General features: G+C 49.5%; 1 protein-coding gene across 1 annotated transcript in view; it reads left to right on the top strand.

The window, feature by feature from the left end:
• Positions 1-15,092, top strand: part of LDLRAD3 (low density lipoprotein receptor class A domain containing 3) — a 142,934-nt gene that overhangs the window by 1,976 nt on the left and 125,866 nt on the right. Inside the window, exon 2 of the mRNA XM_004683572.2 lies at positions 275-421. Within this exon, the coding sequence (XP_004683629.1) occupies positions 275-421 (147 nt within the window). The remainder of the gene's footprint in view (positions 1-274; positions 422-15,092) is intronic.

The following is a 15,092-nucleotide window of genomic DNA, read 5'->3' as shown; positions in this document are numbered from 1 at the left end:
CAGTGCTGCGTCCTAACCCATAGTGCCTCCAGAGAGGGCCCAGTCACACCTTTTTTGGGCCAGGCACCTGAGAAGAACTTTCCCCATATTGCTCCATCTAGGCCCCAGAGGTAGATGGGACAAATTATCAGCCTGGAGACCAGGCCCAGCGGGGGGAAGACACCAGTGGGAAAGTCTCACTCACGCACTGTGCTGAACAGAAGCCCTTCCACCCGGGCCTCAGGCCTTGCGGCCAGGCCTCGCAGTCTGACCTCCCTGTCCCTTTCTCCCTTAGAGAGCCAGCTGCTCCCTGGGAACAACTTCACCAACGAGTGCAACATCCCCGGCAACTTCATGTGCAGCAACGGGCGGTGTATCCCCGGTGCCTGGCAGTGCGACGGACTTCCTGACTGCTTTGACAAGAGCGACGAGAAGGAGTGCCGTGAGTGACGGGTCTCAACTCGGGGTGCGGGTGTGGGCCGGGTCCTGGTCTGACTCACCCCTGCGGAGTTGGCTGGTGGTGGGCTGGTGGGCTGGGCTTGCATGGATTAAAAATTCAGGGGTTCAGCCACCTGCGGATGTTGGTGGGCCTACTCTAAGGGACTGGGAACATCCGTGACAGTTGATATGATGGTGGGGGTAGGAGAACAAGGCACCAGTTCCCTCAGGAAACCAGGGCTGACTGTAGTTAGGTTTGGGGGCGTCAAAGATTGTGACATGTAGGTTTTTGCCTGTCACCACCTCTCACTCCCATGTTGTTCAAGGGTGAACTATATTCTGCTTCCTTATGCCCTTTTTCTGTCCATACGGCATGGCCTGGGCATTGTCTTCAAGTGGGCAATCCCAGGATGGGCATGGGGGTGTCTTTGTTCCTCTTCACCCTTCTTCGACCTTAAAATCGGCATGAGACTTGAGTTAGGAGCAAACGATGATCTAGGAACAAAAGGAGGCATGTGGGGTGCGTGGGCGACATCCAGGGCAGCAAGTGGTAATACTTCTTGCTCCATGGAGTACAGTTCCCTGTGCTCCCTGGAACGTAGCACCACAGACTGAGCTTGGCCACGACCCTCTGGCAGGGGGACGCACACCTGAGCAGTGCCGGGCCCAAGCCTCCAGTGGGTCACTGCTCCAGGACCACGTGACTGGGCCGTGGTTCTTGGCTCCTCTGAGGGTGCCGGGCACCGGGCCGGGGGGCCTCTGTGACAGGAGAACTGTGCATTCTGACTTTTCATCTTCTGGGCACCAACTGAGGAAATGAGTGAGGTGAGGATGATAATTTGAACTTTTAACACCGCTGTTACGGGAATTTGAGGCCCAGTTTGCTGACTCACGGGAAGGCGCACTGGGTTTGGGGCCAGACGCCTCCCTCGTGGAAAGCGGTCTGTTCCCAGAGGGCCCCACCCTGTTGAAGGGGTCCAGTGTCCTTGCTGCCTGCCCTTCCCTTTGGAGAAGTTTTGGGGGGAGGGGTAGATTGAGAATTTGCCTTTTGGGAAGGGGGGTTCTGTTACTTTGTTGGATGCGATTCTTTTAATAGACCATACACATTATGCATTATTATTTTTGCAGAGTCAAAAGAAATATGTGACTTGCCTTTTCTGGCTTCAGAATTGTCCTGCTGTTGTCATTTAACATACTGAAATTTAATGTTCCTAATTTGAATTTCAGATGAGATTATGTGTGAACTCTCTAGTCTGTCCAGTTTTGAGCCTTATTAAACATGCTGCAAATATGTGGATGGCCTTTTTCAGAATATGGTGTGTATTTGAACTCTAGTCAATGCAGATTGGCTTTAGCTGAGCTGGGACTGTTCAGCACAGGATAAGTTTGTGAAAAAATGCAGGGTTGGGACTGAAGAGTGCACTTTTATTCCCAGCTTTGTGAAGAGCAGCTGTGTGTTATTGGTATATTCTGTGACAGCCTGTGTCCTCTTTTGATCTTACAGAATTCATGTGCAAGCTAGAAAGGTTGTGGAGAGTATGTAATAATAATAATAGTAACATCAACAACAACAATAATAAAAATAACAACAACAATAAAGGTGGTGGGGACAGCTGCTTGGAGCTGTTTGGTTTGGTTTGGAACTAGCTCACCCTGGCTAGTCTCCATTTTTCCCTCTTCATTTCCTGCCTTTAACCCCCAAGTGTAATGGAACAGTCGTTAGCATCGGCTTAATCTCTTGATCAAAACACAATTTAAAAAACCATATAGATGCATGAAGAAGCCCAGTTCACCGTTGCCCTTCTTTTTATGGTGTTTCGATTACAAAAAGAAGAATTCTGGAAGATGTAGACAATATAAAGAGAAGGAAAAGAAGTTCCTTTTGTGAAACATAATCCTACTTTCACTTTAAATTTCCAGAAGACTTGAGCACATAAGCTCTGGAGAAAGACGGTGTCCAAATCCTACCTCTTTCCCCCCAGCATTCACGTTAAGGAGGTTTCCAGAAGGTCCCAAACCCTTAGCACTAGGAGCACTGAATAGCCATTCTTAAACTTCCTCATGCCTGGTGTCCCTCCCCCCTCCTAGCCAAAATAAGGATAATAAAGCTTCTCCTGCCTCACACTGTCAACTTTAGCCTGTCTAAAGTCCACCGTATAGGGCTGTGTATAGTAAGTGATGCAGAACCCCCAGCTGTTACTGACCCCTGCAGGAATGATGGTTCAGGCTTCTTCACGGTCCGTGTGATTGGGTAGCCTGCTCTTTCCTTCCTCACATGGCGGCTGCTGGTCACATCACCGTATTTCGTATTCGTCATTGCTGTCTAGTGAGACGGCCTGTTGTTCCATGAAGTGCATGTACGGTGACTTAGCCATGTGCCTTGTGTTGGGGGTTTGAGCCTCTTTGGCTGTCTCCCCTCGTCTAAACAGCATGGCTATGCCAGTTAAGAGAGGGGCCCCATTGGGAAGACAGAGCCCTGTTGGGTGGGACTGAAGGTCGAGGGTACCAGCCCCACCAACTTTCCAGGAGCATACAAGGGGGTCTGTTAGGAGTCTGTGCTACCTCCTTCGAGGGAGGAAAACAGCCCCTGTGTTTTGCTGGGAAGCAGAAAAGCCCTTTCTTTGATTCTGCAGAACACCTTGCTATCTGGGCAGAGGAGAAGCAAAGGGACCCACGTTCTCACCTGCGAGAGGTGATGGCCTCAAGTGCACTGTGAATAGCACTGGCCTTTGGAAGATAATACACTAGGAGAAAAGTGAATTTTGCCCTTTGCACCAGGGAGAAAGAGCCAGGAGAGGTCAAGGGGGAATATAAGCTTGTGAGCAGCTAGTCAGTATCCACAGTGCAGGAAAGGTTTTCAGGAGCCAGGAAGAAAGCTTTTTAATCTTAAAAGTAATAAAATCACATATCATAAAAATGGGGAAACAGGGAGGAAAGAAGTCAGAAAATCACATGTAGAATCCACACTCTCTCAGGACCACCCTGAGCCTTCTAGAAGTGTTCTCTTTAGGCGTTGCCTGGCTGTACTCATCACAGGTGGACGATTTCACTTATGTGTATATTTTAACAGGTAACGTTTCAACATTTGTCCGTGTTTTTTCCGATTTCTTTTTATAACTTTTCATGCTTAGGTAAATAGTCCATTCACTTGGCATACTAGAGTGTATTTACTTACAATTTGGCATTTGCATCTGTTTCCAGATTTTTGCTGTTTGAAATAGAATCTGCTGTTGGGAATGTAGCATGGACATGACTTTCCCCTGTTCTGAGATACTGTCTTGGGCTGCATTCTGGGAAATGAAAGTACTGGGCCAGAGGGCTGGAGCCTGTCTTTCCTGGTTTGCTGTATAGACTTGCCACATGTGACCCTCCCTGGTGGCACAGTGGGTTAGAGCACAGCACAGCGATGCTAGCCACAGCCGCTTCCATTTCAGTTTGATTCCCAGCGGGAGCTGACCCACATGGCGCGGCAGACCTCTCCTGACCCGCCCGCTGCTCCCCTCAGCAGTGCACTTCATCAATCTGCCTGTTCTGCTCCTCACTCTGTCTTTGGTGAATCCCTCACCGCCCCTGCACCTCTGGCCTGTACCCCAGTTCTGTGTGCATAAATCAATAAAAAATCTTAAAAAAAAAAAAAAAAAAGACTTGCCACATGTTCTGCTAAAGGTGTGCCCCGACTTGCTTTCTCACTGGCCACATGGGAAGCTTTATTGTAGTCTTGGTAGCTTTGGGTAATATCTTAGAACAAAGCTTTTGCTGATGAATAGTTGAGCATGGTAACATATTTTAATTTCTGTTTTTAAAAATTACCTAGTAAATTGGAGTGTTCTCCCCATGTATTAGAGGTACGTCTGACTTTACAAAATCACTGTAAACATACTAGAATAAATTCCAACTGGAATGAGTCAGTAAATCTCCTGCCAGGTGGACCTCAAGATCCTCTTCCTTAGGGTTTTAAGAGAGGAAGCTCATTTGAGGATAATCTGAGTACATTTCTGCTCTTCGGTAGTGGGCTGCCCTAAATGATCATTTTCACCTTTTTTGGGGGGGTAATAAAACAGAAATAGAAAAATGTGGACCCTCCACCAAGGCTGGCCATGGTGAGGGCAGTGGTGTGACCCTGTGGGCTGCACCTGACCAGGTGTTTTCCATCTTATTCACTTAGAGGCTGGTCCCTAACCTCGGGAGGAGGCACCGTGGTGTGCCCGTGTGGAGAGTGAGCCAGAGAGCGTGGCCAGAGCCTGCCCACTGTCCCGGAGGACAGACCCCATAACTGCCCATCAGAAACCACTGCTGGGCCCTTCCGGCTCTCTCCACGTGTTTGTGTTACTTTGCGGAATGGGCTCATGCTGTAGTCACCACTAACCTGCTTAAAAAGGAAATAAAAGCGGCTGTCATGGTTTTCGACATCAATGACTTCTAAAATGGCTTTTAGTCCTGTGTGTCTCTGAAAAGTTTTCCTCTAAGAGACAGCAGTTCAATTACTGCCACTTGCTGTAAAAAAAGAAACTGGCAGTCTAGATTTCCGATCCTACCAGTGACCTGGAATCACAGCTTTCAGATTTTGTTCCAGCCTGGCGTCAGATTTTAGCAGCTGTCTCTGTGTGTCCTATTCAAATCTGGGGAGATGGTGCATGTTTGCAAGACCTGTCAAGGTGGCTCATTGTCTTCTTTGAAAAATGATATTATGGATCAATATCTTTGACCAGACATGTGTAGAATTTTAAAGTTGTTGAGGCCCTTTGTGTGTGTGTGTGTGTCTTAGAGAGGGAGTTGTGAATATGGGGATAGATTCAAGATCTTGTCAAATCATACATTTTAATGAATCTCTACATCCAGAGACAGAAAAGTAGTTGCAAAATGGGATTTTGAATGTTATTTGCTTTCACTGAACCCATCAACTTCTTGAGCACACCTTCTAATTGCTCTAGTGTGATGGCAGAAATCTGTAAGCTAAGGTTAAGAGGACAGGTTTGAAATGATGATCACCTAAAAAGGGAGAAGAGCCTTGGCAGAAATCCTTTCCTTTGCTCCTTTTTCTTGTCTTCTGCCTGTAGGTGGCGCCACATGTACTATTTTATCTTAAACCAGGTGTCATAGAGCCAGCAGGAATAGGGGAGGGGTAGTCTGGATTTTGAGTGATTATCCTTACCAAACCCAAGGCACCTGATGTCTGGCTCATGTGCACAGTGCCTTGGGAAATCAGGAAGTTTCCTTCTTTTCTCAGACTGCTCTGTCTTGGGGAAGGGGGCTGGTGAGTGCTGCCAACATGACTTAGGTAGGGGACTCATGGGAGGCAGCCCCAGTGGGGCTTCATTCTCTTCTTCAGCTGTGTAGAAAGCAAAACTGGCTCAGCACCATCATCGTGGGGAGAATTGCGCACCCTCCCCAGAGTCATGCGTAGAAGTCCTAATCCTCAGTATTTCAGAACGTCACCTTATTTGGCAATAGGGTCCTTACAGAAGTCACCAAGTTTAAATGAAGTCATGAGTATTGGCCCTACTCCAAAATGACCACATCCTTATATATTCGGACCCAGACATACACAGAGGGAAGACAGTGTGAGGACTCGTGAGAGAAGATGGCGCCTGCCAGGCAAAGGACAGACCTGGAGCCACCTGCTTCCTCCCAGCCCTCACAGGGAGCCAGCCCTGTAGACACTGTGATTTTGAGTGTCTGGCCTCCAGAGCTGTGAGATAATACATTTCAGTTGCTGAAGCCACTCCATTGTGGTATTTTGTTACAACAACCCTAGCAAACAGATCCAGCCAAGCGACAGCTGTCCCACAGCTGTGTAACAGGATGACATTCACAGACACTCTGCTTCCGTTTTTGCCTTTAACAGTTTGAAAGTAGGAACTTACTGTTATGGGGTGAATTGTGTCCCTCCCCTCGCCTCCTCTCCCCTAAGGACATGTCCAAGTGCCTCAGAACATGACCATATTGGGAAATGGGGTGATTGCAGATGCAATCAGTAGAGATACTGGAGTTATGGGCCCTTCATCTGTATGACTGAGTCCTTTATGAAGGGATGAGGGAAGAAGGCCATGTGGCAGTGGGGCAGAGATTGGAATGATGCAGCTGCAAGCCAAGGAAAGCCAGCAGCTGACAGCTGCCACCCTGATGGGAGGCAGGCCCCGACTCTGCCCGGACTCTGGGGGAGGAGTGGGTGTGGGGGCGGGGAAGGATTGGCCCTGCAGACCCTTGATGGCCAACTCTGGCCTCTAAAATGTGAGTGTATTGCTGCTTCTTAAAACCACTTAACTTAAGGTAGTTTATTATGGCAACCCCAGGAGACACATACACTTACTTCCCACAGATGGTAATGAAGCCACTATGTCTCCCTGGGAGGGCCCCACCCTCCATTTCTGCTCTGGCATATTGCTTTGTTATGGAGATGTCTGTTTCCCAGGTCTTGGTTCTGGTAAGTGATTGTGAGGTACTGAATTTCAAAAGCCTTCTGGAAAAAAAAAAAAAATGGAGCTTCTGAAAGCCAAAGTGGCGCTTACAAGAGTCTAGAGAATATTGCGGCTTAACACCATGTCCATTAAATACCTCAGCGAGAAACCTTGCTTCCTTTGCGGTGCTGGTTGTGCGGAAGAAATCTGGGGCCTGCGTGTGTTCGTGTTGCTTTTCTTTAACGTAGTCATTCTGTGCGTTTTGTGTGTTTGTTTTGAAATGTCTCTAGTATTTCTGAGCACGCCCTTCCACTTGGCTGACTCTCTTTCATCTCAGATGGGAGAACATTAACCCTGAGGTCAAGCATGGGGCTTTGGAGACAGACAGTATTGGGTTCTACAACCACAGCCTCCCTTTACAACTCTGAGGCCGGTGCCATTTTTACATGATTCTTTACCTACATCCTCATCTGTACAATGGCGTACCTCCTCCAGGGGAGCTGTAGAAAATAAAGGTGGTATGTCTGTTAGCAGACTTGAAGCCATAGACTCTGTTTCCTCATGCACGTGGGTGAAGGTAGGGCTGCTGACTGCAGGCTATGAGCTCACATACGTGAGGGTGAAAGCTGGGTGCCTGGTGTGGGTTAAGCATTTGCTAAGCGCTGACTGACCTCATTCTCTCAATAATCGCTAACTGACGTCATCCTTAAACTCAAGTCCTCTGGAACATTCTTCTGCCATGCCACACCAGACGTCCCTCTCCAGCCGGCCCCTCACCCATCTCCACACTCCACATTCCCTTCTCCTCCACCTCCTCTCTTGCTCTCGTTTTGAGAGCCTCTGTCATAGAAACACCTTCCTTTGCTCTGTGAATATCTTTTCACTTGAGAGAATCTTGAAAGCAGTCATGAACTCTTGTGAAATTTTCTTTAGCTTGCAGCTTTAGGAAGCCAGCTGACATGGAACCAATGCAACAGGGGAAGGAAACTAATTGTTGAGGGTCTGAGATGAACCAGCAAGGTCTTGGGGTTACAAGGAGGGAAGGTTGGAAATAGTTCTCCGCTCCAGTTGGGGACTTCTGTGTTAATGGGCCTGCACTTGGCTCCCACCCGCTGGCGTGGCCGCCACAGGCTTGTGCCCAGCTCTGCCGGAGACCCGCACAATTAAGCAGCTAAGTATATTTTGATGATGGTGTTTTGCCTTCATGGCTTGAACAGTGTTCTTCAGTCTCTGCCTTCTCTGTGCTGACCTGAAATCAGCACTACTCCCTGCCGCCCTCAAAGTTTTAGGTCTAGCAGTTGGAAAAGTAGCATCTTCCGGATCTCCCCACCCACCCCCCGATGTGCCCTCATTCTCTGTGCCAGTGGTGAGGAGAGTCGTTCAGTCCAGAACTGGGATCAGGAGATGAAATTTCCCAGTTAGGTCCTGGGCAGCTACCTGTGGACATTTTCAGCTTGTCAAGAAACACGGTATGAATTTGACCTAATGCAAAGTTGTTGACGAGGCCCTGGTGTGTTGGAAGAGGTTGGCAGTTTCCCTTTAGGAAGAGAAATCAGAGTGCTCTAAAGCCCTCTTGGGTGTATTAGTTTCCTTGCTCTGCTGTAACAAAATAGCACCAAACCTTGACTTCAAGCAGAGAGAAGTGTAGTCTCTCTGGAAGCTGAAGCTTGAAAAGCAGGCTGTGTGCAGGGCTGAGCTCCCTGGAGCCTGCAGGGGGGCCTGACTTTGCTTCAATGCTGCTTCTTTGGATTATAGCTGCACTGTGGATGCTCGTTCTCCCTCAGCCTCTGTTCCAGCCTCCCACTGTCCCTCTTAAAAGGACACTCATGATAGATAAGGGTTCACCTGAACCTCGTATGGCCTCCTCTTACCTGGATCATATATACAGACATCCTGTTTCCAAGTGAGGCCCACATCCACGCATCCCTGGCACTAAGCCCAGCACATTGGGTACGTTTCGAGAAGGGATTGAGTGACTGGCAGCTGCATTGGCCTGGGCTGTCTCCCTGGGCTCCCAGAGGTGTCCCTGGGCCATGTGGGTTCTCTCTGCATCCACTTGGGGTATTTCTTTGTAGTCTTGTTTCACCCCTCCCTTTATAGCAGGGTGGTCCTGGAACACGACCAAGTGTGTCAATACAGCAGAAGTGGTTTGAAAGCCTGGAAACAGTGACCTGGATGAGAAAATCAATATATATATATTTTAAAGTCAGCTTTATGCAGTCTGACTTCTGTCACCTGGCGCCTGGATCTGGCTACTTCCATCTGAAAGAAAGAGCCCTGGATGCTAGGTGGTGCCTGTGGAGGCCTGCGAGAGTGTTGTGCCTTGAAAGCCCTGGGTGGAAGGTGCTGGAGACTAAACTCAGGCCTGTAGCCCCTGTCGTAGGAACTGCTGGGAGAAATCCGACAGCATCCCGCCAGGGGGTCCAGGCAGACAGGGCTGCAGCCACCTTTTGTTAGTCCTGCACAAACACTGAAAAAAAGGAAAAAAAAAAAAACATGAATTGTCAGTGTTTTTAAATGGGGGGCTTGCGCATGAAACTCAGGATGATGTTTACCTGAAAAGTCAGATTTTGCATGAGATTGCTCTCTACCCCCGGTGAACCTGCCTCCACCCTGCCTCTGTCAGACCTGTCGCGTCTCACGCATTCTGAGGCATCCAATATTTCTGTAATTGTCAGACTTGCATCTCCTCACATTCTCAGGTCCCTGGGACTGAGATGCCTCTTACAATCGATAGGGTAAGAAAACATGGTGTTCTGGTTTAATTGGCTGAGTTTTCTTCTTTCTTCATTGTACATAAAAATAGCAGCATGCCTTAGTCGATGGGGACTTGGAGTCAATGAAATACGGTTCATTTTCTCTGGTTGTAGCAGATGATGTTTCAACCGCAGGTGCTGACATGACTCGATCCGTCTGTGTACCTCGTCAGTACCTTTTCCTTAAGGTGTCCTGCAGGTGAGCCGGAAGTGGGCTGCAGAGGGGTTGAGCTTGTGTCTGTCCCATGTGAGCTGTGGGACCCAAGCAAGGTTCTTAGTCACAGTTACCTCATAAATCCCGTGGCTTTTTTTGAGGATTAAAGCAGCTAAAGCTCTGAAAACGCTTCACACAGCAGCTGGCACTCAGGAAGTGCTCGGTAAATGTTCTCTGGATTCGAGTTGGCAGAATGGCCTGCTTCCGTGCTCTGCCACAGTTGACTCATTTCGCTACTTGCAGCCATTGTTCTTTATGTCTCTGACATTGGAGCAGGTCTGTAAAAGAAGGTGTGCCTGCTTTCTCGTCTTCTTGAGGGCTGCCTTTTGCAGTCTGTAGACCTGCCAGAGGGTCCCTGGGCTGCTGTAGTGTCGCGAGTAGACTGGACAACACTTGAAGAGTCTGCTTTCTCACGGGCTGTCTGAGTGATGGAAAGTGAACTTTTGTTCTTCTTAAATTTATTTTATTGATTTATGCCTACAAGAGCTGTAGTGTAGGCCAGAGGCGAGAGGCTTCACCAGAGACAGAGTGGGGAGCAGAACAGGCAGATTAACGAAGTACACTACTGAGGGGAGCAGTGAGCAAGGTAGGAGAAGCCTGCTGCAACAGGTGGGTCAGCTCCCTGGTCAGGGATCGAACTCGTGCTGCAGTGGCTGTGGAGAGCTTCATAATGCTGAGACTTAACCCCTTGTGCTCCCAGCAAGGCCCCTGGATTGTTCTGTTTCAGAAATACTGTGACTGTCTAGTTGACAGCCTTTACCAGCCATATGCTTTACCAGAAAACCCACCTTGGGAGCTGGGATAGGAGACCCGGTCTCTGGTTAGGGGAGAAATTAAGTCCAATCCATGATGGTAAAGCTTCCTCAAGCCTAGAGAAAAACTTCAATTTAGTGTCTTCCTGGAGGAAAGAAGTCTTTGATTTCTGAAGTCATTAAAACTCCCAGTTCCTAGAAAGTTGCATTATGACTTCGTGGCGCACCCCTCCTGGCCTCTCTCTGGCCCTGTACTCTTGTCGACAGGGAAACTCAAAAGACATCTACGAGAGACCCCACCTACTGTACCTTCCCAGGTAATGCAGTCGCCATTCGGGACTTGCCAGACTTTCTTGGAAAGTACCAATTTAAATGCCAATACTGTCACCATCTTAAAGTCATCTTTTAAATCAACCCTTTTGCACAAATGCCAACCTCATACTATCTCACCTCCAGGGAAGTCTGTTATTACCAGCCCTGTGTGCTGCTGCTCCTTGCCTGCAAGGGAACATCTTAATGAAGCCTTCCGAGCTGAGGGATGGAGAGTGGGCTCTTGGTCATGAGTGTGGCCAGGTCACCTGGGCCTGTCATTCAGGCACACACTGTCCTGGCAGGACTTGGCTGTAGCTGCAAGGTGTAGTGATCGGTAACAGCCTCCATATTTGCTAGTAACATTTAAATGGCTGCAAAATCACAGAATGTCAAAAAAAATTTTTTTTCCGGGCACATCCAGTCAAATCTTGCTGAGCCAAGTCAGACTGACGAAGCAATCTTTGCCTTTTACTTCTTTGTGCAAACTTGCACTTTCATGTGCAACACAGCTAGTTTGCAGTTTTCTAATGACTTCCTAAAAGCTTCAGAGACATATGAAAAAATAATAATTAAAAAAAGTGGGCATGGTGCATTTGTATCATTCAGACATGTGACAGAGAGAGTCTCTTGTCAGTAACACTGGAAGACTGGTTTTCTGCTGGGTTAGAGTAGAAGAGGACATAAGTAAAGCATCTTTGAGGTCAAAGGCACCTGCTTACCCCTCTGGCAAGAGCATTGCAGAAACTTAGTGTTCCTGACTCCTGTGCCTTAGTTAAGTTCCCAGCCAGCTGAATGGAATTTCTTAGGGCTAACAGGCTGCCGGAGTTTGTAGAATCGCTAGTTGGAAGGGAAGGGACTGAAACAGGGGACATGCAGGTATTCCATATTCTATGGCACTGCAAAGCCTCGGGTTAATTCCAAATTGGAATACAGTCTCTGGAAGCAAGCCGCTGGCCTGCCCTATCATCATTGCCTTTCATTGGGTGGCAGGGGGCGGGGCGTGTGGTTATGGAGGCAGAGAATCAGCACCCCCCGTTCTGATGGGGCTTAAATACGCTGGGCAAAGACCTTCATAGCTGCTGTTGTCTCTTGTCAGTGGAAGAGGTGCTGTTCTCCCCTCTCTGGGATCTAGGAATAAAGCCTGTGGGTTTTACCCACCCCTGGAGCTACAAGCAGGTGTTTCAGGGAGGGATGGCCCGTTGGAGGAGTGGGTGATTCTGGCGTGGAGGCTTTCATGGGACATGCGAGCGTCAAGGCTTCCGGGGAGCTGCTCACCCAGTGTGATCACCAGTATGATACTTTTTTTCTTATGGCCGACATGGGCACTTTGGCTAAGGAGAGGGGAGCCTGGAGCGGGAGCCTGCCCCTGGCTGTGCACTTGGTCTTTCTGCTCCAGCCCACCGCCCTCTGCCTCTTGTCCTCAGACCTCTCTCCGGTGAGTGCTGAGCACAGCCTGCGCCTGACACTGGACTCCACATTCACGCTGCTGTCAGTGCCCGGGCAGCTGGCCGGCCACCGCTGCGAAGATGAGTGGGCTGGGTCACATGACAGGGAGCAGATGGTCTTAATGCAGAATGTGGCGGGTCTCTGCCTGTTACTGAAAGGCCCACTGCCTGTCACTGAAAGCCAAGCCAGGGTTGTTCCCAGTTCCATGGAATTGAGGACACTGGTTTCCCGGATGCTGGAAAGGGGCGAGGAGAGAGGTTACCTGCTGTCCAATGTCAGGGATGCAGGGGTGACTGTGCCAGGCTTGGTCCCAGCGCCCACTCCTATCTCCGTCACTACTCAGGAACCCCTCGGAGAAGGAGACGGAGGCGAGGCACCCCTCTTTCTCCATTTCACTATTCAGCCTTTTTTGCTCAGGGCTGTGGGATGTTGGTCCTCGTGGGGTTGCAGGAAGAGCCTAACTGGGCAGAGTCTTTTTGGGGACAAGCCACGGAGCCACAGTGATGACCCGGGTTGTACTCAGTATCATCCAGGTCTTGCAGATGCAGACACCAAGGCAGGAATTGGGCAGGAATTGGCACTCACGGGATGGTCATGGGAGCAGAGGCAGGGAGAGCTGTGGCTTTCAGGAAGGAGACAGGAAGGAGGTGGAGCGCAGGAAGAGGCCCAACTGAAGTGCAGGTCCGTGGAGGGTCCCACCACACTTGGGCTGTGCTGGAGCAGGAGTGTCCTTGAGCAGCACTGGGTCCTGCAAGGATGGACCTGCTTAGCACCCTGCATGCCTGGCCAGTGACTGAAAGCAACTCACAGGAGGCGTGCTTTGGCCGGGAAGTGGCAGGGGGCAGTGGTCGTGACCCTCCGTCAGGTCCTGCCCCAGCCACTGATGAGTGATGTTCGTGCATAACTTAATTCACTTAACAAGTATGTAGACAGCACCACTGTGTGCTCAACACAGGTTGGCACTGGGGGTGGGAGGGCAGTGGACGAGGGAATCCTGTGTCACCAAGAGGGAAGTCAGGGGAGGAAATGAGTCAGCAAGCAGCAGTTGTGGCAGGGATCCATACGGGAAAGGGCCACATCCTGGGTGCTATGGATCCCACGGGAGGGGGACCTGTTCTCACCTGGGACATCCAGGGAGTGTCTGAGAAGTCGAAGCAGAGCCTGGATGAGTTCCCGAGTAAGAGGTACATGCCCAGAAAACCCACACACAGCCCTAGAGATGAGAAAGCAGGTGGTCTGCCCATACTGATTCTTGGGGCTGATGGGGAGGACAAAGAGGAGAGCTTTTCAGGGGGAATCTAGAGCAGTATGCAGTGTGTGTGTGTGCCAGGGCAGGCAGGGGGTGGTTAATCATTCAGGGTCTTGTAAACCAAGGGGAGGACACAGCTGTGTGCTTGGTCAAGCATGTGAGCTGCAGAGCTAGATGAGTGATTCAAACTAGGCTCTGCCACTTTCCAGCTGTGTGACCCTGGGCAAGTTACTTAACCTCTCTGTTCTTCATTGGCCACATCTGTAAAATGGGGTAAGAACTGTTTAATTTCATGGTTTCTGAAGATGAAATGAGCCTCTACAGAGCTCTTTGAGCAATCCTGTCACACGGCGAGTGTCTGCCTATGTCAGTTGAAATTCTTGTCATTACCCCATGCTTTAAATTCGCCTGCATGAAGTCGTGGTAGAAGTCTTCAGTGCTTGCCTCCTGTCACCTGCCTGTCTCCAGACTAATCACGATGACATGACTCGTACATTTTCTCAATGAATGCAGGAGTGTCGCTGGTTATCCCAGTGGTTCAGCCTGACACAGCTCATTGTGTTGTTGCCGGAAATGAAAACAAGAAAAGATCAGATGCAAGCCACTAATTTTCTTTGCATTCTTTTCTTTGGCAACACCTAAGCGAAGTTCCCAGCTGTTGGACATGTGGGCTCCAGGCTCTTGGGGACAGCCCCCCTGGCTAGAAAGGGCACAGTGGGTCACCCCACACAGCTGTTAGTGGCGATTTGGAGTGACGCTAGACTTGTTGAGTCTGAATCTCCAAGTATGGAGGTCAAGAGTCTGCACTTTAACAAGCAGCCTGAGTCTTGTATCCCCTACATTTTCAGGCCCTTTCGTCTCTTGTTAGATTAATTGTTTAGATGAAAGAGAAAATGACGAAGACCCTATCATGCATTGTCAGCCTCTTTCTGCGTCAGGGGAGAAGTCCTTCCCCTTACCTCCCACAGCACCTCCTCTGAGAAGCCCAAGGGTCAGGGGGTGGGCCCCCTCCCAGCTAGCTGCTGGCCTCCAGAGCTAGTCCTTCTGGGCAGGCAGTGCTGTGTAGTATAATGGTGATGCCTTGGGGGTGAGGAGGCGGGAGGGGGTGCTTTGTTGTGCTTTAAGGTACCTCCCTGCACACTGTGTCCACCAGAGAGCAGACGGATCACACTTGCTGTCACTGCAGTGCCCACGAAAGGAAAAGGCTTTATCTGAGCCAGAAATGAAATTCTCAGCAAGAGGTGCCTTTGGATAGCTAAGTCCCCATTACGTGGGTATCTGAGAGCTGGGAAGGTGGATAATTTGTTTTTTTCTGACTTTTTATTATCGCAGGGGAGGCAGTCTGGGAATGGGGGTTCATACGTTTGCCAGGCTTTGTCCTGGCTCCTCTACATGCTGGGCAAGTTATTTCATCTCTGTACCTCAGTTTCCCCATCTTTTTTTTTTAAAGATATATTTATTTGTGCATACAGAACTGGGGTACAGGCCAGAGGCTCAGGGGTGGTGAGAGGCTTCACCAGAGACAGAGTGGGGAGCAGAACAGGCAGA

The sequence above is a fragment of the Condylura cristata genome, unplaced genomic scaffold, assembly GCF_000260355.1.
Source record: "Condylura cristata isolate star-nosed mole 26May11 unplaced genomic scaffold, ConCri1.0 scaffold00015, whole genome shotgun sequence".
Classification (NCBI taxonomy): Eukaryota; Metazoa; Chordata; class Mammalia; order Eulipotyphla; family Talpidae; genus Condylura; species Condylura cristata.
Note: the sequence above shows the minus strand (reverse complement) of the source record. Positions and strands in the feature narration are given on the sequence as shown.